Genomic DNA, 26231 nt, shown 5'->3' on the forward strand with positions numbered 1-26231 from the left:
TTTTAACTTCTCCTATCAGAGTTTATTCCCTGAGAGTCCCAGTCCAGAATTTCTAGGAATTAAGGCAAGAAAACAATGCCACTCTTAAGCTCCTGCACCATGCAGAAAGTTTCCCAAAGAAGTAGTATTTGAGAACTCAGAGTTACCTGACCAGGGGCTATATAAAATTTGTCAGTTCCCTCAAAGCTACAACCAAAAATAACCATACACAGATTATCTTAAAAGGAAGTCTCTAAGCAGCTAAAACCTTTCAATGGAATGGCAGTCTAACAGAAATAGATCCTATACTGTGACTATAGGAACTAGGCCTCTGAGAAACCATTGGATCATTCTACCTAAAACTCCAGTTTACCCATTAGAAGTCAATTTCTAGAAACATTAATGACCTGTTGTTTACCATGAAAAGAATGCTTTTCATGTATTTTCACTTGCTCCTTTCTTTGCTCTTGAGATGAATGTTTCTTTCTCACATGTAAAAAATATTTTCAGTGGATTTCCTGACTCTTGTCATCAATGCAAATCTCTGCCCCCCACTCCCTTAATTCCTTCTTGGTAAATAATGTTAATCTTCCAACAGGAAGTGGAGTACATTATCATCAAGCACCTATTATTCAGCCTCCTTACTTACAAAGAAAGTTACAGGGCCACCTTATACATTTGGAATTCCTTAAAGACACTTGTTTTTTATTAAAATACTTCTTTATATATACATAAATAGATAAAATCTGTGAAGAATTCCTGAAGCATGAATTCAGCTTACATTGAAGAGTTAAAAATGTATCAAAATGTACATAATGATGGCTAATCTACATAATGTCTCCCATCAAATTTATCACTGTTCTTCAAATCTAGAGCACATGCTGGCATAAAATGTATTGCATCCCAGCAATTTTGAAATATTGCTTCAAAACATTGCTCAGTACTATTTCTCAGAGGACATGTTACAGGACCACGTGAGTCACTGTTAGGCAGGTGGCTGAAGAATGCCAATTACAGGTAAGCCTCGACTGCTCAGAGTGCCTCTCCAGAGACTGCTGCATTCCCCATAGGTATTCAGGGAAGGACACTATTTAAATACAGAGACACCTCAACTTAAAAAGTATGGGCAAATACATGCTTGACTTGGTCTTGTAACCTACAGACAATGCATCAGAATAAAAATATTACGAATTCATACATCTTTTCAAAAGAGAAACCTAATACAGAAACAGCAATAGTTACAAGTGATAATCATCAGATGGAAATAATTTCCATGAAGCTTGTCTCTCTGGGAGAGATGGGGACAAGGCAAGTGGTCAAGAAGGAAACACATGTGCTTTTAACTTCATAGGAAAATCAGTGTTCAGTTCCATGTTGCCGTATGAATCCTCTATTTGAAATTACTGCCCAAATGCTTTACTGAAACTCCGCTTCTGGCCTTTGTTTTGGAATCTGTTACTTTTGTTGCCACCTCCTGATCGCTGTCCTCTGAAGCTTCGATTTCCTTCCCGTTGTCCCCTGAAGCTTCTGTTTCCTTCTCGCTGTCCCCTGAAGCCTCGACTGCCTTCCCGCTGTCCCCTGAAGCCTCGATATCCTTCCCGTGGTCCTTCTAGCTCTGGTTGCTCCGTGGCCACAGATAGCTGCCAGCGACGTGAATCATGCCATTTCTCCTGTGGAGAGATAGTATTATTTTACCTGCTCTGATTTTTATTGAACTTGATTTTATAAAGCATGAGAAAGACAGTATTTTTGCCCTTTCTCTAAAGAAAAGCCAGATTGATAACCTAAGTGTTTAGAATTTAAAAGGTCACTGGTTAGGGGCACCTGGGTAGCTCAATCAGTTAAGCATCCAATTCTTGATTTCGGCTCAGGTCATGCTCTTGCGGTTTGGGAATTCGAGTCCCGCATCAGGCTGTGAGCTGACAAGCGCGAAGCCTGCTTGAAATTCTCTGTCTCCCTCCCTCTCTGCCCCTTCCCTGCTCTCTTTCTCGCTCTCAAAAATAAATAAGCATCAAAAAAAAGCTTTCTTTAATAAAATAAAAATAAGAATAAATAAAAGGTCACTGGTTAAAAATAACACAACCTTCAGGGCGCCTGGGTGGCTGAGTCAGTTAAGTGTCTGTATCCCCAGCTGTCAGGTAGTAAAACATGCAAATATACCACAAACCCATATCTCACAGCAGTACTAAATGAAGATAGAGCAATTGAAGATGTCTATGTAAACCCCATACAACATACACAGGAGGAAAAAGCTAGATACTGTTCATAACTCTATAGATAAAGGAAAGAAGGAAAACAGGCTGAATAAGAAAAATATATGAATAAAAAGGCTAGGAGAAAAAAAACACTAAACTTCATTAACTCTTAATTGTCTTTTAGTAAAGGGACTAGAGCTGTTGATTCCTTTTCCATTATTCTGTGTTTTCAATAATGAACGTTTTACAACTTAAATGTTAACTTCAAAATCCAAGAGAAAGAATACCTGTATTTCTGTTACTGCTGCAGTAGGGACATCAAAGCAAACCCCCTGGAAATCAAAACAAATGCCAAGTCAATTCAGCCTTTCACCACAATTGTCAGTGTGCTCCAAAAGACCATATAATATTCAAAATTATATTCAAAAACAAAACCAAAAAAACCCTCCAGGTATGAATTTTAGATGGGACTTTCAACCAATGCCAACACATATCATACCTCCCAAAAGCTCAACAGCAAAAACCCAAGGATACTTTAAAAAGGGAGTCAAAATGATTTAGAACTGGCTAGAGATCATTCTTGGCTATCATACTGCTAATTCCTCAAGTAGCTATTAGCTACATTTTAGAGCTGAAGAAACAGAGGTTTGGAGAGGCTAAGTCAAAGGCCCCCACCTGGGAAATAGAGCAGGTTTTAAACATCTGTTCAGTATGGCCCCAAAACCAATGGTCTACATTAAAATACACTGCTTTCTGTAAGAAAAAGTGTCTACTATTCAGGATGACCTAACTAAAAGTAGAAAACTAAATGATTTTCCATTGTTAATTTTCTAGGTTTTCACAATTCACCTTGCTCTAATAAAAAGGTTTTTATAGCACTTTTGGGGCACCTGGGTGGCTCAGTTGGTTAAGTGCCTGACTCTGGATTTCAGCTGAGGTCACGATGTCACAGGTTTCTGAGTTCCGGCCTCTGTGATGACAGCATGATACCTGCTTAGGATTCATATTCTCATTCATTCTCTCTCTCTCTCTCTCTCCCCCCCCTCCCTCCCTTCCCCCCCAGCCCTTCCCCCCCAGCCCTGCATGCACACAGGCTCTCTCTCACAAAATAAACATTTCTTTTTAAACAAAAAAATACAGGCGCCTGGGTGCCTCAGTTGGTTGAGCATCCAACTTTTGATTCCAGCTCAGGTCACGACCTCACAGTTCATGGGATCGACCCCTGCATTGGACTCTGGGCTGATAGCGTGGAGTCTGCTTGGGATTTTCTCTCTCCCTCTCTCTCTGGCCCTCCCCTGCTCTCTCTGTCTCTAAAAATAAGTAAACTTAAAAATATATATTAAAAATACAAAAATAAACACTTTATAGGACCATAGCAGTGCCATCACCTCCAGTTAAGGAGATCCTATTTCTTGGTTTCCACAAATGTAGTTAGAACCACCCCTGCAACGGACACAGGCACTCCTCTTCCCTAGCTATCTTTAACTGCAACATTTTATGAGGAACACCCCACTTCCACCCAACAACTCACCCAACCATAACCACAGGTCGCATCAGGTACTGATGGATTTTGCCACTTGTGGGGATCATCATTCACAAAATTATTACGTATTTAACACCAGCCACTCACTGAAGTATAAAGATAACTAAAAAATCGTTTTTGCCCTTGAGTACATCATAGGCTTCAAGGCTCTCAGTCAATAAGCAAGCCCAGCAAGATAAAATTTGCCTGAATAAAGGCACGCCCTAAAAACCCTGAAGTATGGATATGGTGCCCCCGACTCTACTGTATGGCCAGGGAAAGCTTCACAGGGAGACTCAAGGTTAAGCCACACCATAAGTAATGTGGAGGAAAAAAAAAATACCGTGAACACCAGGTTGAGCCACTTAGAATGACAGAAAGCAAGGTGTACTTGGCACTGCTAGAGTGGAGGTACTAGCAGTGAGGAGGCAGTAAGGGGAGCAGGAGCCTGCTCGTGAAGACTCATCCGCCATGTGAAAGCTGAGACTGTAACCCATACTTAAGTTCCTTAAGGAGGTAAACACAGACATGCAGCGAGGTGATGATAAACCAGATCTGGTTCTCTAAGCAAGTGGTTTACAAAGTACAGTCTACGCCCCCCGGGAAACCTGAGATTTTTTGCGGAGGTTCCACAAAGTGAAAACAATTTTCCTAATACTAAAATATGTGTCCTTTCCACTCTCACACTCTCATAAGCACAAAGTGGAGTTTCCCAGAGACCATTTACCCGTGATGCTACCACAGCTCTGGTGGCAAATGGAACGGTATTCTTTGGTTTTCGAATTCCAGTTTTCATTTCTAACACAGTAAACACTAATAGATACAACCCACACAAACAAAAGCTTTTTGGTACTCTCACCATTCATTAAGAATGTAAAAGGGTCATTAGACCAAACAGTTTGAGAACTGCTGTGCTGGTCTACCATTAACTGACAGCAAGACTCAGAAGAAAAAACACCAGGTTTGGAAGGCAAGATTTAAAATTTTAGTTTTTGGGGCGCCTGGGTGGCTCAGTTGGTTAAGCATCCGACTTCACTCAGGTCATGATCTCACAGTTTGTGAGTTCGAGCCCCGCGTCGGGCTCTGTGCTGACAGCTTGGGGCCAGGAGCCTGCTTCAGATTCTGCGTCTCCCTCTCTTTCTGCCCCTCACCCGCTCACACTCTGTGTCTCTCTCAAAAATAAACAAACATTAAAAAAATTTTTTTTAATTAAAATTTTAGGTTTGAATTAAAGATTCTGAATTCAATTTTGAATAATTTTATGTTGTTTAATAACCCCATCTGAGTAGAAATGTCAGGGAAGCAGCTGGGACTTCATGTCCGGCACTGCACGCAGATAGTTCAGGCTAAAGATACCAGATGAGGTAGTTGTCCATCACTAAGTGGCAGGCAACTGAGGGTCAGGGATGACATCGCCTAGCGAAGACTATATACAGAGCAAAAAGATGCACCATCCCCACACAACAGGGAGAAGCCTACATTTGGTGTTTTATTGTCCACATTAAGCTACTGAACCAAAGCAGGGTCACAACATTACTTACCTGCTTTCCTTTGAGAAAAACCATTCCCTTCACTTTGGAATCAATTTCTTCACCCAGCTGCTCTTTAAGTTCTTTCCAAGCATAACTAATGTTTGGCATTTCAATCGAGCATCGTAAGATCATGGTCACAAAGCCCTTAGAGAAAAGAGGGGAACAAAATTAGTCTCAAAAACAAACCTAACTGATAAAAAAAATTGCTCTCATGTTTCTAAACTATTTCTGGAGAAGTTCCTCCTAAAAGCATATACCACTCTCCCAACACAATCACATAAATTAGTACAAGTAAGACTGGGAACTCTGAACAAGACTGACGGTTTGTGCCAATGTTAGTACCCCAGTTGTGACATTATAGTTTTGCAAAATGATACCACTGAGGGAAATTGGACAAAGTGTACAAAGGAATCTCTCCGTGTTACCTCTTAAAACTACATGTAAACCTACAATTGTCTCAAAAATTTCAATTAAAAAAAAAAAAAGGAAAAAATGCATACACCTTAAGTTTCTAGGTATACTGACCAAATGTATCATATGCTTTTAGGTCTTTAAGTGGTTGAGGTTTTCTTTGGAGGATTAAAAAAACTGACATACAATTCACATACCATATCGTACACCATTTTAAAGTATACAATTCACGGGTTTTCAGTATATTCACAAGGTTTCAACCACCACCACTAACTAAAATTCCAAAATGTTTTATTACGCAAAAAATAAACCACATGCCCATTAGCAGTCAATGTCATTGCCCCCAACTGAGACAGTGGAAATGAGTAATCTACTTTCTTTCTCCATGGGATTTGTTTATATATATATATACCTACCTTCATACAAAAGTTAAAACAATTGGGAAGTCTAACTGAACCCTTTTAAATCCTGCTCAAACTCAAAATTACCCCAAGTGTCAGAGTTCGACAGGAAGCCTTACCGCATCTGAGTTGATCAAAGAGCGCTGGTCTACTGACGTGGCACCTGAAATATGGGCCAGTGCTGCTGCTAAGGCTTCCACGGCTCCCTTCTCCTCTATCAGTTTCTCAGCTGACTGCTTGAAGTGACCAATGGCAGTGGGAGGCACAGAATCCAAAAGCCTATGGTGTGATTGAGTATATTTGTTAGGAGAAAGGAAAGAGCGGACATATTTCATTTTCAAGACAACAGCATCTCAAGATAAATCAGTAACTTCCAAACCAAATCTTTTATATATCTAACACACATCACTTTGATGCAATGTATATGTATAATCACCACATTTCTGTAAAAAAAAATCCATTCCTTAGGGTGCCTGGGTGGCTCAGTCAGTTAAGCATCCAACTCTTCATTTCGGGTCAGATAATAATCTCAGTTTGTGAGATCAAGCCCCATGTCAGGCTCTGCACTGACATTGTGGAGCCTGCTTGGGATTCTATCTCTCCTTGCCCCTCCCCTGCTTATACTCCCTCTCCCTCTCTCAAAAGAGATAAATTAATTAAAAGATAAAAGAAAGAAAGCCATCCCTTTGATTACATCTAATTTGATTTTACTATCAAATTAAAAAAAGTTTCATTCTGGGGCACCTGGGTGGCTCACTTGGTTAAGCATCTGAGTCTTGATTTCTGCTTAGGTCATGATTTCAAGCCCTGTGTCACGCTCTGCACTGAGCATGGAGCCTGCTTAAGATTCTCTCTCCCTCTCTCTCTGCCCCTCTCCCCTGCTCGCATGTTCTCTAAAATTAATTAAACAAAGTTTTATCCCAAGGAAATAACAGAACAAATATCAAGATGTTCACCACAGTGTTATTGATAATATAGAAAGAGTATACTGACTTTGGCCTAGGTCTTGATCTCACGGTTTGTGAGTTCAGCCCCACATCCGGCATTATGCTGACAGCTCTGAGCCTGGAGACTGCTTTGGATTCTGGGTCTCCCTCTATCTCTATGCCCCTCCCCTGCTTGGGCACATGGACTCTCTCTTTCACAAAACTAAACATTAAAAAAAATTTTTTTAAAGGGTACAAAACATGTAAGAAAATGGGACTGGTTAAATAAACCATGAGACAGATATAATGGAACTCCATGCTGCTACTGAAAGTGATATTAAAGATGTTGAACATTTCTTTTCTTTTTTAAATTTATTTATTTATTTTCATAGAAAGCATGAGTGGGGGAGGGGCAGAGAAAGAGGGGGAAAGAAAATTCCAAGCCGGCTCCTCACTGTCAGTGCAGAGCCCAATATGGAGCTCAAACCCATGAACCGTGAGATTGTGACCTGAGCCAAAGTCCAATGCTTAACTGACTGAGCCACCCAGGTGCCCCTGAACATTTCTTACAATAATAAGCATATGCTACTTTACGGATCAAAAAATACTATAGCTATCTCCATTCTTTTTTTAACTTTTTTTTAATTATTATTTTTTTAATATTTATTTTTGACAGAGAGAGAGACAGAGACAGAGAGACAGAGAGAGACAGAGCATGAGCGGGGGAGGGGCAGAGAGAGAGCGAGACGCAGAATCAGAAGCAGGCTCCAGGCTCTGAGCTATCAGCACAGAGCCCGACATGAGGCTCGAACTCACAAACCACGAGTTCATGACCTGAGCCAAAGTCAGACGCTCAACCGACTGAGCCACCCAGGCGCCCCTTTTTTAACTTTTTTTTTTTAGTTTTAGAGAGACGGAGAAAGAGCGTGCACGCACCCAAGCAGGGTAGAGGAACAGAGGGAGAGAGAGAATCTTAAACAAGCTCCACGCTCAGCATGGAGCCCGATGTGGGGCTCAATCCCGGGACCCTGGGATCACGACCTGAGCAGAAATCATGAGTTAGATGCTCAACCAATTGAGCCCCCCAGAGGCCCCTCCATTCTGCAATAAAAAGGAAAAAAGACTTCTAAATCAGGTTAAAAATGATAAGGACTTTTTATGAGACTACACACTTGTTAGAGAATCACTATTATCTTGGTGATAATAAATGTCACATCTTCAAAAGGACACAAATGAACAAGGCCACCCGAGGCAGCCTCTTTCAGCAAGACTGCCACTTTACAGGACATCTTACATACAACACCAGCTTGTCCTCTTTTCTCCTTCCTGGCCATCTAATCCCAAATTTCCTTAAGTAGTGTCATAGGGAACCCTGTCTACAGAATACTGAAAGTATGCCATGCTAAAAAAAAATTTGAAAATTACGGAGTTAAATTATTTTCATTTGGAGAACTTTCCTGAGCCATTAATTAATATGGTAACACAAAGCATTTCCTTTGATCACAGACTTCTATTTATAAAAAATGTTTACTTATTTGAGAGACAGAGTGCACATGCTCTAAATAAACTCTGAAAAAAAATTGTTTTAAGTTTTATTTATTCTGAGAGAGAAAAAAAAAAAACAGGAGCAGGGGAAGGTCAAAGGAGAGAAAGAAAGCAGGAGCAGGAGAGAGAGAGGAAAGAGCAAGAATCTCAAGCAGGCTCTGCACTGTTGGCATAGAACCTGATGCAGGGCTTGAACCCACGAACCATGAGATCATGATCTGAGCCGAAGTCAGATGCTCAACCGACTAAGACACCCAGGTGCCCCTCAGATTCAGTGGGTTTTTTTTTTTTTTTTACTTTTTAAGTTTATTTATTTTTGAAGAAGAGAGAGAGTGTGAGTGGGGGAGGTGTAGAGAGAGAGAGAGGGGGGAGACACAGAATCTGAAGCAGGCTCCAGGCTCTGAGCTGTCAGCACAGAGCACAACACAGGGCTCTAATGACCTGAGCTGAAGTCGGACACCCAACCGAGTCACCCCGGCGCCCCCAGATTCAGTGGTTCTCTTAAGCAGAGAATGTAGGCCACCATTTGGAAACGTTTGGAAAATAGTCAGGACCTTCTGGTTTTTGTAATGCCAACCCCACTCGCCCCCCAGCATACACCGCATAGCCAGAGATGCTAAACAACTAACTATCCATCAATTTGTAGCACAGTCCCACGAAATAATTCTCTTGCCCCCAATGCCAGTAGCACCTCCAGTGACAAACACTGTTAGTTAATCTAATCCTCACCATCTCGGAGTAACTTAAAGAAATAATCAATTCATTCCCACCAGTTGAGGAACTAGATCGATGATGTTGTGAAGTATAATCTTGTGACCCAATCTAATCAATCTCCACACGGTAAGTGCCCATACTGTATCTAAGATACGGTTCCTTAAAACGCCCAAGACAAACCAAACTATTAATAATGGTTTCTTCTGGTGAACAGGATTGGGTAGGGATAAATACAAATTAGGACTTTTGTTTTGTAAAATTTTACTTAAGCACAGTCTATTTTTATAACAAATAGGTTGTAAGTTGTCAATACATAAATCCGATAGCCAAATCTCATTTCTGCACAAAGCTAGGCAGTAAATGGAACAAGCACTACAACAGACGTAGCAGTGGGTAGGAAACATACCTGATGGCATCTTTGCTGGAAGCTTTTATTATCTCCGTTGCAGAAGGAACACCTATTCGTTTAAATTTAATTCCCTACAAGAAAAAGAACCATAGTTTAATATACAATATGGCCATCAATTGTTTTCACTGAGATTAAATTCTCTAATTTTTTATATTACCAAACATACTTATTACACATTTAAAAGATAAACTTTTAATTTTAGAATGGTTTTAGGCTTACAGAAAAGTTGCAAATATAGTACCCAGAGTTCCTGTACACTATGCACCGAATTTCCCTATTATTAGTACTATGGTACATTTGCCACAGGCAAGAAACCAACACTGCAGCATTACTATTAACTGAATTCCAGAGTTTATTCGAATTTCACTAGTTTTTCTCCAAATACCCTTATTCTGTTCCAGTGACACATTACATTCAGTGATCATATGTTCTTAGTCTCCTCTGATCTCTGGCAGTTTCTGTCTTTCCTGATTTTTCATGACCTTGATAGTTTTAAGGAGTGCTGGCAAAGTATTTTATAGAATTCTGTCCCTCACTGTGAGGCTGCCTCGGGTTCTTTGCGTGCTCAAGACTGAGATTATGGATTTGGGGGAAGAAAACCAGAGATGAATGCTGTCTCATCACATCATTCTCAAGGCATATGCTAATCACTGCTGTTAATGACAATCACCCTGGCTGGGGAGTGCTTGCTTTCTGCACTGTAAAGTGCTCCTCTCCTCCATAAGTCTGGATATGGGGAGAGATTAATCTGTCAGAAAAATCAGTCTCCTCTCTCCATTTTAAATTTATCCTTTTGGTTTTAAAGTAATTCCTATAACCCCCTAATCTATGCTTAAATATTTGGGGTGTGTTCATGTTATCATTGTCTGAAAACTGCCTTTCAAACATAAAAATAACCCATGTAATTGTAAATATAAAAACAAAACCACTGCTTTCAAATGCAAACTTATTTCATTCAAAAGGGGCTTTATGTTATAGTACAATGTATAAAACAACATGTACCTAACAAGCTTTCAGTTATGGCAACAGGCTAGAAATAAAAACTTAAAATTAATAAAAATCGAATAACAACAAAGACTGACTTTAGAATTCAACATTTGCTGAATGAAAAGCTAAGAACATAGTTTTACCGCTTTTTGCTCCACTTGTGCTAACTGATATTCTTCCTTGTGCTGATAAAAGCAGATGCAAATCCCCGTCCTTCCAGCTCTGCCCGTCCTTCCAGAACGATGAATGTAGGATTCCACATCCTATTGAAGTAAGAGACATGAGTGACACTGAACAAAAAGAGACAAAGACCTGAGTGGTCTATGCAGAGGCAAGTGTGGTGGTTTTAATCTACACCCAGAGTGTTCGGTTCTTTAGCACTTCAATTTAAATTAAAGAACTGTGACCATTTTTAAAAAAATCTCTAGAATAGCAGTTCCTATCCTATGGGCAAATCTGAAAAAAGCATCATCTAAATAGTACTGTACTACAGAACCACGTAAGTAATTTCAATCTTCAACTTTGTAGTAACCCACTAAGAAGCTATAAAAAAAAAAAAAACTTAATGATATATCTTCTTTAACTCAATATCACTTCAATATACTATCCACATAAAAAAACAGACCACTGAGATATTTTACATTCTTTTTTTGTATGTCTTCAAAATCCAGAGTACATAATAGAAAGTTTAAAATATAAACAAAACCCCAATGTGTATATTACATTTAGAACACACATGTCAATTCAGACTGTTTCCAGTGCTAAACAGCTACACATAGCTGTGGCCATCAAATCAGACAGCACAGTTCTACAGGCTCCCTTAAACAACATGTATGTCACACACTAATCAGACTTCCTTTGTAAGAACTGGTGACTTCACAGTAATCAGGTATTTTTTCTATCATTGTAAAACAACCTTTAATCCTGAGGAATCTGCCAATTTGTGGGGGTCCTCACGTTTGAAGTGATGGGAGCAGAGGAGGCTCCTTCAGACCAACTTTTACTTACAGGAAGCACTGTTCATACCACATAACCTGATGCTTCGGCCCCCTCCCTAAGAGGTTCTCATCACCCACAGAGGCTATTAATCACAGGTCTTTTTTCCCTTCTTTATCCTGTAGTTCATGGGTTTATGCTACCCTCACCCCGCTGGAGTCCTACCCATCTTCAAAGCCCAGTTCACAACTGCACTACCTGCATGAGCCAACCAAAATTCCCTTCAACAAGAAACAATCTTTCCAGCCTCTGGCCACTGACCACATTTCCACTCAACTATCAGTTCTGAGAGAAGGACCTCAGAAGAGGTTTGTTTTAAAAATCACCACAGCTTCCTAGCACTCAAAAGAGACAGCTATTACTAACCACATGAAACTAGACCATACAACTTCCAATTTGTTTTAGTATCCTCTCCCCCCAAAAACCAAAACAAAACAAAACAAAACTGTAGTATAGAACACTTACCTTTGGTGGAGAACTCTGTACAACCAGATCAACTTCAGGGATGTCTAACCCACGAGCAGCAACATTGGTTGCAACCAAAACTCCAAAATCACCATTTCTAAAACCTTTCAGAGTGATTTCTCTCTGCTTCTGAGGAATATCTCCATGTAATGACTGGGCATCCTGCCAAAGAAATAAACTGGCATAAGAACACCAGATCCAACAATCCAGCTACTTTTAACACAACAAATCAGGCCTGTAAGGACATTCGGATTTTGGTGATAGTTCTGCTGAAAATAACGTAAAGGGAAAAACATATGCCTTACACAGACAAGCCTCAAATTTTTTCTACTCCTTGGTCGTTAGATCAACTGTGTCCAGCTATATTTACTAGGTAAAAAACACTAGACAGACTGATCAAACCTACTTTGTCAGTGTAACCTTGGGTTTGAGACACTGTTTCCTCATCTGTGAGAGGAGACTGTCAGATCAGGTGAACTCTAAAATGTTAATGGGGTCTATCAGTTGAAAGATGCTTCCTCCCTACAGGAAAAAGGGGGAAGAACCAACCTGCTTTATGGACACATTCTGTGACAACTCCTGGGCTTCTTTCTTGGTCTCGCAGAAGATGATAGTGCGTCCGTGAAAACCACTATATACTCGGATCACATCCCCAATAACTGCTGCCCTCTGAGTCCAGTGGCACTTGATAGCCAGGTGCTTATAGGAGTGGAAAAAAGATCTATTTAGTAAAGCCCACCTGGAACCGGAAATCACCTGCTCAACACTAGCGGTGCTAGAAGCAATTGTTTAATATGGACTAAAGCAGACTGCCGCCACCACTGTGTAGAGAAAAAAACCCAAACTCATTAACACAGGGAGCCATTCCCCTTTCTCCAAAGAGCATCTGGTTCCTCTGTTTTCTGAACTAACCAGGAAAACAAAAGAAGAAATGTCATTCCCTTGATTCCTACAGGAAACCAAGGAATTGACCAGAGAAAAATTTCAGTATTTTTTTTGTCCTTTCATCCACTTAAAACTGCGATTAGTCAGTTAGCGTGCATGTCTATTCCTTGGGTGAAAGGAATTCTAGGTGCTGGGCCCTAAAATGAAATTAGCTACAAAACAAAGTACTAGATATCTCTGCTGCCCTTGAGTGTTTAAATTCTAGGTGTTGGGGCACCTGGCTGGCTCAATTGGTAGAGCATGCAACTCTTGGGATTGTGCGTTTAAGCCCCACATTTTGTGTAGAGACAACTTAAAAACATAATCTTAAAAAAAAAAAAAAGTCAATCAATTCTAGTGTAATTTCTTTCTATTTACAAAATTCAGACAGATTCCGAAAGATTTTGAAATCAGAGTACCAGATAATGAAACTTAGAGAACACAGATAACCACACACAACACAAACAGAAATAGATCTTTACTTGGATCCTCACATGGATTTAGTATTTATCTGGAAAAACAGTTTGTATTTCCCAGTCTTAATATTATCAGACAAGGAAAAAATGATATACAAAATTCTAACTGAATAAATCATTTACCTCCACAGTTATTGCCGTTTTCTGAGTCTTTTTACCAATGAGGTCCACCTGTTCATATGTAGATCTCATGTATTTCTTAGCAACGTTATATACCCAATGAGGGCAGGTTGCAGAAAAAAGCAATGTTTGGGGATTGTCTTCCGAATCTTTGGGGGGAAAAAAAGTCAGTATGAATAACCCAAATAAGCCTACACAGTACTCCACCTCACCCAGTTCTTCCCCAATCAACATGCAACAGCAACCGCCTGAGGCCAAGCCAGGCACTGATGACACAGAAATGAAAGACACAAAGATTCCTAATGGGCAAAGAAATACTTCCTATGTAATTTATGTAAAGGAGACCTGAAATACCAAAAGTACTTTAAAATTATTTTGCTTTCTGACCCTGGCCTTTATGAACCACGAAGGAAATCTGTCCATTATGAGACCTGTCACCTGGAAAACACCTGTTCATCAAGACCAGTAACCACCTCGTTTAGATCACTAAGTAAATAACCTACAATAAACACCAACACAGATTAGATTCTATATTCGTCTCTACTCTCTAGCATTTCCTGAGTATTTTGAGTTTAGAATTCCAGTCTATTCATTCTTTGAGGTCAGGTACTAAAAAACTTCCTTAGCCCCACCCCAGCCCCCCTTTTTTAGTTTGCTCTTTGAATAACACTGCATTTTCATACAGTATTTCAAATGGTGGGGTAAATAAGTAAAGCCCTTTTGGAGAGCAACTTGACAATGTACATCGAGAAACATGAACTATTTATAACTTTCAACTCAGTAACTTCATTTCTGGACATCTACCCTAAAAAATAAATTCCAAATACTGAGACGTGAAGGAAGCTATTTGCATACAAATGTCTATAGGCAGAATTATTTGTATTATCTAAAAATCAAAATACACAGATGGAATTAAATCATGGCAAAACCTCTTCATGGAGTGTAATGCCAAATTTTTATATGCATAAGATTATAATTAACACACACACATATGCAACAATAGTACAAAGTCAGGAAGAAATAGACCAAAAGCAAAACACGCCAAGCTGGCAGAGTATCAAATTTTCTTCTTTTATCTTTTACTTTCCCCATTATTGTGTGATAAATCATGGTTTTTGTTTTTTTTTTTAAGTTTCCTAAATAAAATAAATCATCCCCCAATTTAAGGCTTCATTTAACTCTTAGAAGACCACTTAATCACCACCCTTCCTGTAATCCTTTTATCACTTCCTTGAATTTGGAGCTTACCTTTCTTGTATGCCACACTTAAAATCTCTTCCACTTGATCAGCAAACCCCATATCTAACATCTGGTCAACTTCATCCAGGACAACATGCTTAAGTTTGGTGAGATCTAGCTTGCCATTCTGCAGGTGGTCTTTGATACGACCTGGGGTCCCAACCAGGATATCAATCCCATTCCGCATGCGTTCAACTATAAAAAACATCAATAAGATATACTAGGTTTTAAATCCTTTTATTAGTCTCAGGTACCAATTAAATATATTTTTATTCTAAAATGTTAACTACAATACAAGGTAATATGCTAAGAATCAAAGATAAAGATACTCAAGGCACTCCTTAATCTAGTGGGAAGAACAGATAAGAAGTGACAGTCCAGAAAAATGCACCAGTGGGAGATGGAAGCACCAGGAAAGAAGGACTTCCTTGGTAACACAAAGTGTCAAGGTTTCACAGACAAACTGAGAATGAGAATCTTTTTTTTGTTTAAGTTTATTTATTTTGAAGGAGACAGGGAGGGAGAAGGGGGGGGGGAGAGAGAAAGAGAGAGAGAGAGAGAGAGAGAGAGAAAGAAAGAAAGAGCAAGCGAGCACGAGTGGGGGAGGAGCAAAGAGAATCTCAAGTAGGCTCCACGCTCTCAGAGCAGAGCCCAACATGGGGCTCAATCCCACAAACCATGAGATCATGACCTGAGCTGAAATCAAGAGTTGGTCACCCAAGTGACTGAACCACCCCGGTGCCTCTAGAATGAGAATCTTAAAGAAATATAAGCAATCTCTATCAAAATAACCCAGCATTCTTCACAGAGCTAGAATAAACAATCCTAAAATTTGTATGGAACCAGAAAAGACCCGCATAGCCAAAGCAATCCTGAAAGAGAAAACCGAAGCTGGAGGCATCACAATCGCAGACTTCAAGCTGCATTACAAAGCTGTAATCATCAAGACGGTACGGTATGGGCACAAGAACAGACACTCAGATCAATGGAACAGAACAGAGAACCCAGAAATGGACCCACAAACTTATGGCCAACTAATCTTTGACAAAGCGGGAAAGAGTATCCAATGGAGTAAAGACAGTCTCTTCAGCAAATGGTGCTGGGAAAACTGAACAGTGATATGCAGAAAAATGAACCTGGACCACTTTCTTACACCATACAAGAGAATAAACTCAAAATGGGAAAAACTTAAATGTAAGACAGGAAGCCATCAAAATTCTCCAGGAGAAAGCAGGCAAAAACCTCTTTGACCTCGACCGCAGCAACTTCTTACTCAACACGTCTCCAGAGGCAAGGGAAACAAAAGCAGAAATGAACTCTTGGGACCTTATCAAAATAAAAAACTTCTGCACAGCAAAGGAAACAATCAGCAAAACTAAAAGACAACCGACGGAACTGGAGAAGATATTTGCAAATGACCTATCAGATAAAGGGTTAGTATCCAAAATCTATAAAGAACTTAGCAAACTCAACACCCAAAATACAAATAATCCAGTGAAGAAATGGGCAAAAGACATGAATAGACACTTCTCCAAAGAAGACATCCAGATGGCCAAGCGACACATGAAAAAAATGCTCAACATCATCATCAGGGACATATAAATCAAAACCACAATGAGATTATCACCTCACTCCTGTCAGAATGACTAACATAAACAACTCAGGCAACAACAGATGTTGGCGAGGATGCGGAGAAAGAGGATCTCTTTTGCATTGCTGGTGGGAATACAAGCTGGTGCAGCCACTCTGGAACAGTATGGAGCTTCCTCAAAAAATTAAAAATAGAACTACCCTAGGACCCAGCAATTGTGCTAGTAGGTATTTATCCAAGGGATACAGGTATGCTGTTTCGAAGGGGCACATGCACCCCGATGTTTATAGCAGCACTATCAACAATAGCCAAAGTATGGAAAGAGCCCAAATGTCCATCAACGGATGAATGGATAAAGATGCGGTATATATATACAATGGAGTATTACTCAGCAATCAGAAAGAATGAAATCTTGCCATTTGCAACTATGTCGATGGAACTAGAGGTTACTATGTTAAGCAAAATTAGTCAGAGAAAGACAAACATCATATGACTTTACTCATATGAGGAATTTAAGATACAAAATAGACGAACTAAGGGAAGGGAAGCAAAAATAATATAAAAACAAAACATAAGAGATTCTTAAACATAGAGGACAAACAGAGGGTTGCTGGAGGGGTTATGGGAGGGGGAAGGGCTAAATGGGTAAGGGGCATTAAGGAATCTACTCCTGAAATCATTGTTGCACTATATGCTAACTTGGATGTAAATTTTAAAATAATTAAAAAAAAAAAAAAAAAGGAAGAAAGAACTGTATACACAGTAGGGTAATCAGGTATAGAAAGAATGAGACAGGGTAGAAGGGTAAGTATTCCCAGAAGGCACAGAGATGTTCAAGAAAATGGAATTCAGTATAATGAGGTGAGGTGGTTAATAATGCAATTTTTTACTCAACTGCTCTTGCAGTCTAGGGGTCTCACCAGGCACTCTACATTCTCCAATTCAATCCTCATAACACCCCTGCAGGGTGAATTCACTAAACTTATTTTTTCACACAAGCAAACGAAAAGAAAAATCAAGCACCCTGAACTTCAAATCACACTGTGAGCAGAGTCTAAATTCAAATGTACACTTTTCTGATGCCAAAGCCTAGTTCACTCAATCAAAGCTGGAAAGAAAGTCACAAGCATTGCATGCCAATACTAACATTTTTAATGCCTTAAATCCCTTCCTGAATTATATTATCTGCTCTACCTAATAAAGCTTCCAGGTCTTGAACTGGTAAGTAATGGAATCCTACAATAGGGGCCTGTAACATTTGGCCCCTGGGCTCAGAGGAAGGCCCGCCTACAGCAAGAAAGAAACAAAGACCCCAAAACAGCCAGATCCATCCTCTTTGACAGATAAAAAGAGTAACTCTGAATCATGACCTTCTAGTTCTAAGAGCCCCCTGGACTCTATCCTCTTGGGTTCAGTAAGATACCTTTGTAGCCTCCTTTAGATAAACATAGGCAAATAACACAAAACTCCAAAGAACTATATACAGGATTTTACGCATCACTATGCAGGACGATGTTCTTGATCATCTTTAAACAGTAATGACGAAAGAGGGGCGCCTGGGTGGTATTGGTTGAGCATCCGACTTCAGCTCAGGTCATGATCTCATGGCTGGTGAGTTCGAGTCCCGCATTGGGCTCTATGCTGACAGCTCAGAGCCTGGAGCCTGGTGCTGTATCTGCCTCTCTCTCTGCCCCTCCCCTACTCACACTCTGTCTCTGTCTCAAAAACAAACAAACATTAAAAAAAACTTTTTTAAAAAGAATGATGACAAAAGAAAACTACTATAAATGACTAAACCAGGTAAAGACAGATGTCAAGGTCAGAGAAAGCCTACCAGGGCACCCAACAATGGTTGACATTTTCCTTCCCTCACTTTTCGATTTACTTACTTTGACCTCCATAGGGAGTTCCACCATAAAAACAAGCCACTGCCAGCTTTCTTGTGATGTCACTGAAGTCTCTGCTTACTTGATTGGCCAACTCCCTTGTGGGTGCAAGAACCAGTACCTGAAAAGGAAAAACTAATCATTGAATTCAAAGTATCGTGAAGTACTTGTTTCTTAACAAATCTGAAATTCATCAGAAGGTTCAACTCATCCTACCAAGTATTCTCAAAACATCTATTATGTGCTTTGCAACATAGTTTCGTGTGGGGAAGGATCATAAATGTAATACAGTCCCTGACAAATCTACTCAGAAGAAAAGTTTGTGATCCTACCAATCAGAAGAGAAGTAGATGCCCAAACTTGTGGTGCTCCAGGAGGGCTGCCCAGAGTAGGCTGGAGGAAGTGGGGAGTTTCGTGGAGCTGTTACTACTTAAAAAAACCATTCCAGGAAAAGCAACAACTCGAGCAAGGAGTAACACCACTGAGGATAACAACATTAGCTAATCTTTGAGCTTTTACTGTCTCAGGCTCTACTACACGCTTACTACACATTCTTCTGTAATTCTCACAAGTTACTGACCTGACAACTGTACCTATAGTAAACACACACAAGATTTTGAACCAAAAGGCTAAGAAGCAAAGCCTGGATTTAAATTCGAACAGCTGGGCTCCAAAACCTGTCGACTGAACCTCTACATTACAGTAAACTTAAAGTAGAACAAAGACAAGTTAAGGCAGGACCAACATGGTGAGGGGCTTTGAATCCCAGGGCAGTCGGAGTTTGACCCAACAAGACATAAAACGTCAAACTACTACAGATCCTTAAGTAGGGTAACAGCATGAAGCAAGTGTGACTTAAGAACAATGTTCACTAATTCATCAGATACATTCACCCAACAGATATTTACTGAACATCCACTACGTGTAGGCTGGAATAACTCCAAGTGCTGGAATAATTCATTTGTTTAATGCTGCATTTGTTTACAGCAATAAACAATGAATTAATGAGGGGTGAGTATGGACACTGGAAGGCCAGTAAACAAATGGGGCAGGGCCAGAAAGTCAAGCACAAGAACCCATAACCATGATGACCACATTGGCATTTCAGTGAGGTTAAGGTTTGTCAAATGCCAGTTTCTCCAGAAATGAACCTGATGAGCACCAGCCTGACAAGGAAGCTTGGCCTCTTCACCTCTTTGAGTACCCCTCCTTCTACTCATGCATCTCTACTTAAAACTGCTTTCTCCATCTAGGCAAAAATGGTCAGACACTTGATCAAACCTGTGAGCTGCAGGGGCATCTAATAGTTTGAAGGGAACACAAAGAGCATTAATAATACAGGCAGTCACAACCATGGGGCAGATTACAATATTTAAATACACAGGTTTGTGGCCAACAATCTTAAGAGAATAATCCTGCTTTAGCTTCAAATAAAGATCTCAAGATACCAAAAAAAAAAAAAAAAAAGGTGGGGCGCCTGGGTGGCGCAGTCGGTTAAGCGTCCGACTTCAGCCAGGTCACGATCTCACGGTCCGGGAGTTCGAGCCCCGAGTCAGGCTCTGGGCTGATGGCTCAGAGCCTGGAGCCTGTTTCCGATTCTGTGTCTCCCTCTCTCTCTGCCCCTCCCCCGTTCATGCTCTGTCTCTCTCTGTCCCAAAAATAAATAAACGTTGAAAAAAAAAATTAAAAAAAAAAAAAAAAAAAGGAAAGGAAAGGAAAAGGAAAAAACACTTTAAGGAGAACCCAGAAAAAAACTATACTACAGAGTTGGAGCCCCTGAGGTCTGTGTTAAAGATAGTTACCCGAGGGGCACGGCCTCTTTTCCGGTCTTGTAGTTCTCCCTGAAGTTTCTCAATCAAAGGGATGGCAAAGGAGAAGGTCTTCCCGGTTCCTGTCCGTGCCTGTGCAATTAAGTCCTTTCCACTATAGACATGGTGAAATGTCTTTGCTTGTATCGGAAACAGAAAGGTCACCCCACGGCCTGTGAACAAATTTACCATGTTACCTGACATTGCAGTTCTTAAAATCCCAGCCATGTTTCTGGTCCTAGAGAATTAAAGAATTCTACTTTCTTGTCAATATCTACAAAGTCAGGCTCCAATGTATTCTGGTAGTGAAGAATCTGCTTGACTGAAAAATATCAACAAACTTTAAAGCACCAAATTAGGGGTGCCTGGGTGGCTCAGCTGGTTGAGCGTCCAACTTGATTTTGGCTCAGGTCACAATCCCAGTGTCCTGGGATTGAGCCCCACATCAGGCTCCGTGCTTAGCATGGAGCCTGCTTGAGACTGTCTCTCTCTCTCTCTCCCTCTGCCTCCCTCCCTACTCTTGCACTCTCTAAAAAATAAAAAAAAAATAAAGTACCAAATTATAGCAAACATTTTTTTTTAGAATTTAGTTACTTGTCGTGTAATCTCATCCATAGGTCAACAGAAGCCCCAAATCTGGATGTGCAGTCCAGACTATGCCACACCTGATTCAGAAAACACCTACCCACACATGTGACTACCTAGTTTGTTCAGAGGCACACCGCTAGGCTGAGTTCTGAGTCAAGTTGGTATTATGAAGAGATGCCTCACGAAGCGGGAGAGAATAACAAAGAAAATACGAACCATACAAATAAATGGCATGAACCATTTATTTGTACCAGAACAATCAGTCCTCACACTTCTGAATATACACATTGGTTTGAATAAAATTTAATCACCTATTTAAGAGACAGCAAAGCCATCACCAGTATGGTCCTATACTATATATACAGATCTAAGTTGTTATGCGGTTCCACATATTGTCCTTCATCTCAACAAAAATAGTGGAGTGCTTCCAAATAATATACAGTAACATTATACAATAGTTCCAAAATATTACCTTTGAGAAGTTTAATGGTCTCTTCAGATATGGGAAAATTAGAGAAAGCTCCTTCTTTTTGTTCCACAGGTATTTCCTATCAAGTAAAGGGCCACAGAAAGAAATCAGTAACTTTAATCCCACAGGTAGTCACAAAGACGCCTTCTGAGAAAGAAACAAAAGAACCTATTCGAAAACATCTCTTCCAAATCAACCACAAAGACAGAGAAACTTTGGTAGGTAAATTAAGATCCAAAAAGGAAATCATAATCATCTATAAAACCCTAACAAAAGGAAAATGCAAATATATACTGTAGATATACTATGTGTGGCTAGTAAAGGCAGATTCAGTCTCAACTAAGAACTATTCTGTTGCCATCCCATACCAATATATAGGAGTCCTCCATTATCCACAGGGGAGACCCCTAGTGGATACCTGAATAGTATAGAACCTTAAGTATACTGTTTTCTACTATGCACACATACCCAAGATAAAGTTTAACTTATAAATTAGGCACAGTAACAAACTAATGACAATAACTAATAATAAACAGGAACAATTATAACAATAGATCATGATAAAAACTATGCAAATGTGGTCTCTCTCTAAATATCTTCCTGTACTGCACTCATACTTCTTGTGATGATACAGGATTGATAAAATGCCTATGTGATGACATGAAGTGAGGTGAATGACGTAGGCATTGTGATGCAGCATCAGGCTACTACTGTCCTTCTGACAATGTGTCAGGAGGAGAATCATTTACCCTTGAACGTGGTTGACAGGGGGCAACTGAAACCCCAGAAAGAAAAACATCAGATGAGGGGGGACTACTATACTGCTGAACAGGTCATTAACCCTTTTGCATAGCCACATCTTTCACATATATTCACAGAAAATAAGAAACAAACATTTACGACAAAGTGGTCACTGTGGCATTATTTGATAGTAAAAAATTTAAATGCTCAATACAGGAATTAAGTGATTTTTCTAAACATTTATATAATGGATTATGGAACCAATGAAAATATTTATTATTTAGGGGTGCCTGGGTGGCTCAGTCGGTTAAGCGCCGACTTTGGCTAAGGTCATGATCTCGCGGTTCATGGGTTCAAGCCCCCATCAGGCTGTGTGCTGATAGCTCAGAGCCTCGAGCCTGCTTCGGATTCTGTGTCTCCCTCTCTCTCTGCCCCTCCCCCACTCATGCTCTGTCTTTTCTTTTTCTCAAAAAGTAAACATTAAAACAATAGAATATAATGTTTAAATAAAAGTGGAAAGGCAGGAGACAAGATTGCATATAGTACAATCCTAATCTGATAAAAAATAGTTATATATATATATATAAAGTACTGTAAAGAAACAGCATTCAACAACAGGTTACCTCTATACCTAATGAGTATTTAATATTTACTGAATTAATGAATGCTGAAATTCTAGGGAACTTTTTGTTTTTAGCAAACAAAATGTTTTTATGTTTTTTATTATTTTGAGAGAGAGACAGCAAGTGGGGAAGGGGCAGCAGGAGAGGGAGACACAGAATCAGAAACAGGCTCCAGGCTCTGAACCGTCAGCACAGAGTCTGACCTGGGGCTCAAACCTACGAACCATTAAGATCAGTACCTGAGCCAAAGTCAGATGCCATCCAGGTGCCCCAAATGTCTATATTTTCCTAATTCTGTAAATCACTTATTTATAATCAGGAAAAAAATTTATTTATTTACCTATTTATTTTGAGGGGCACCTGGATATGAACCAAGGAAAAAAAATTTAGATGTTGATTATGACCTATGGCAAACAGAAAATTATTAGAATTAGGATTTCTTTGATGACTGAGTTTCTGAAAGGTAACAGAACTACCTCCAAGTGGACATCCAATCATCAGGTTCAACTTGAGTTAATGGCCAAACAAAAACTTATGCAAAATCAAACAAAATCCTTTTCAGTAGCTCTACTAATTAAGATTTTTTGGTGAAACCCCTCAGAGGGAAGCTAGGGCCTATCTGCATAACTATAATCTCTCCTTTTAATTTCTGACTTGCAAATAAGCAGATGTGGAGAGAAGACATTCCCTAAACTTAAATAGGCCTGTTTCTTTGCAAAGGAAACATTCTAACTTTAAGCTATTTTTAAGATGAAGTCTTACCCTGAATGCAGGCAGCATGCAGCTCAAGGGACCCCCCATAAAGTGTCAACACATCAAATTTTCTCCTGCTTCTGTTGCCTCTAGGTAGCAATTACCTACTTATTTATCTGAAACCACAATGAAAGATACGCTCTACATATGAAAATGCAACTTTACCTGCTCTAATTCACTGTTACTTTCTTCACTGGAGTTAGAGACAGGTCCAGAATGAGGGAATCCATTCTTCAGTTTGGGGCTTTTCTCTCCAATGTCTCCATTCATTTCCTTTTCTTTTTTCATCTTCTTCGGCTTAGGAGCACCTATTTCTTCTTCAGAAGGCTCCTCACTTTTCATTACTTTTTTGGTTTTAGGAGAAACAACTTTCTTTTCAAAGGACTCCTTTGGTTTCTTCACACTTTTGGTTTTAGGAGAAATAATGTCATCCTGAGATGGCTCCTCTTTCTTTTTTGCCTTTTTGGATTTAGGAGAATTCATGTCAATCTCAGAAGACTCGGCTTTCTTTTTAATTTTTTTGGCTTTGGGGGAAATAGTTTCTTCCTTTACTTCTGTTGCCTCTTCAGTCTTATTAGACTTTGGCTTCTCTTTTTTACCCTTCTAAGAAATTAAAAAATACAAACTACTGAGCAAAGCATGTATACATTTGTATGATGCATCAATTCTCGATTATTTCAAGATCATGTAATTATGAAGAACACAATTTTGGGGCATGTTTCAACGTCTGTACCTTCTCCTTTCAATAAGACAAAACACTATGCTTTTTAGTACCATTTCTTAGTTATATGGAAATAAGTACATTGTATATCAATGACTTCATGAGCTCAGAAGAGAATGCCTCTTGGCAACTATTTAATTCATGCTGGTTGAACAAGTTGTAAAATCAAGTTTTCATAAGAGATTTGGGGTTTCTTATGGGATGCTCCAAGAGTCGTCAAGAGGTACAACTACAGAAAGTGATCAAGTACAGTTTAATTTAATTCTAATAGAGCAATAAGGCCACATATGTCCACAGATGGACAATATTAAGCAGATTTCTTTCTCTGCTAGAATTCATAATATCTGTCTTGGCTATGTGACAAGTGCAAATGAATTTACAGAGACACTTTATGAACCAAAAAGCTATAAAATCCCACAATCTATCACCCCACAATCATCACGTGATAAGAAAAAGAAGATGATCTAATTTAAAGAGGAAAAAAAAGCATAAGTTACTAGGAAATGGAATGGGTGAAACCTCAAAGCCAAATCAGACTACGGCTCCTACCTGAAATGTGTGACCTTTTCCAACTTTTCCTATTCCTGAAAGTTAATTACTTAATATTACTGAAATCAAATAGACAGGTGCTTAGCCTCTGTTAAAACCTTTCTGAAAGGCCAATCACAGAAATATGAAGACTAGAACATTTAGCTGAAATCAGCCTCCCTGAAACTTCAGGCCCCGCCTCCACTCTCAAATCACAGATGAGGGTGATCTTTCCCACATGATCATCTTTCAGACATCTGAAAAATAATCTGGTCTCCCCACAAGATTTCAGTTCTCTCATCGCTTCGCTCCACTAAGTAAGAGGATTTCCTAACTCAGTGGCCTCTCTTGGAATGTAATGGAGTTTGGCCGCGTCCCTCTTCACTTGACCATCCCACAACTGAATACCTTCACTGACGCTGAGCAGGCAAACCGGGACCACTTCCTCCCCACCTGTGGGGACAAGTCTGTGCTCCCTCGGCTTCCTACAACGCCAAAATATTGCTGTTGTAAAAGCTCCCCATCAAAAAGGCCCATAAACAGCCAAGGAAAGGAAATTCTAAATCATGTAGGATACAAATTCAGGGACAATGTTTGTTCTCACTGACTGACCTTATTTCAGAACAGACACCCAGTCACAAGTGAAATCGCTAAGGAAGTAACAGTAAAGAGGCAGACAGGTATCAAGGTAACTTAAGACCACTACGCACTGCTGGCCTCTATCAAAAATACGGTGTGCCGTTAGCACCACAACACGTTACATTTCCACGGGAAATCTGGTCAATAGACCTTAAACCGAACTGAATTACTTCATCTTCTAAAGGTTGCTTACCGAAAAACTGTATTTCCCGAACTACTACAGTAAAATGTCACTGCTCACGCCGCCCACGTGTGCAGGTGGGTTTGAGGTGTGGCTAGTCTAGGCTAAAGCTTCAAGTCTCTACCAGGACTGACAATTCCCTCCGCGCACGCTCAAACCCGGTCAGGTCTGAGCCTGAGCCAGCAACGTGGGGCCCAACCGTGAACATCTTACTGCGCACCAGGTGCGGGGCGCCCAGACTCCAGAACCACATGGGAGCGGTGCTCACCCCAGCTCGGGCCCGCCTGCGCCCGTCGCCGGCACAGCTCCCCGGCGCCCCACGGCCGGGCTCTGGACGCGCCGGGTCCGCGTGTGCGCCACGGGCTCCTTAGCCGGACCCCCGCCCATCCTGTACCCCACTCCTCTCAGCACCCTAGGACCCTCAGCCCCCGATGGCACCTTCGCATTCTGCTTTCGCGGTGTCTCCAGTTTTTCCGTGGCCGTGTCTGAGTCCAAATCCACGTCACTAAGGAGTTTCCCCGGCATCTTTCAGCACAAGCAACTGAGGCCGACCAGTCAGTTCCACCGCGTGGAGAGGAAGAGACACTACTACCCATTTAGCCCACCCACTTTCGTCACTTCCGGAAGCAAAGCATTTCCTGCGGAAGCAGAAAGTCCCAGAGACGCCACGGCCCACGCGGTAGCGCCTGAGCTTGTGGTGCTCCCGCTGGTTGCGAGTAGTGAATTGACCGCTTACAACGCCTGAGGAGTCCAACCAACTGGGAGGAACCACAAAAGTTAGTAAACACTAGTCAGATTCCCCCAACCCCCGACCTGATAAATAACTTGTTTTTCCGTGGTGTCTCTTCAGTGTATATATTAG

General features: G+C 40.4%; 1 protein-coding gene across 1 annotated transcript; it reads right to left on the reverse strand.

Moving 5' to 3' along the window:
* DDX21 (DExD-box helicase 21) lies at positions 1–25964 on the reverse strand. Its single transcript, XM_030334743.1, has 15 exons — positions 25808–25964; positions 23466–23903; positions 21187–21262; positions 20121–20299; positions 18322–18439; positions 14851–15036; positions 13606–13751; positions 12632–12781; positions 12083–12244; positions 10765–10884; positions 9632–9705; positions 6160–6319; positions 5238–5372; positions 2462–2506; positions 1–1649 (listed from the first exon to the last, which is right to left on the reverse strand). The coding sequence occupies exons 1-15, from the start codon at positions 25892–25894 to the stop codon at positions 1380–1382; spliced, it is 2346 nt and encodes a 781-aa protein (XP_030190603.1). The 5' UTR covers positions 25895–25964; the 3' UTR covers positions 1–1379.
* Positions 25965–26231: the final 267 nt, after the last annotated feature.

The sequence above is a fragment of the Lynx canadensis genome, chromosome D2 (genome assembly GCF_007474595.2).
Source record: "Lynx canadensis isolate LIC74 chromosome D2, mLynCan4.pri.v2, whole genome shotgun sequence".
In the NCBI taxonomy this organism is placed as follows: Eukaryota; Metazoa; Chordata; class Mammalia; order Carnivora; family Felidae; genus Lynx; species Lynx canadensis.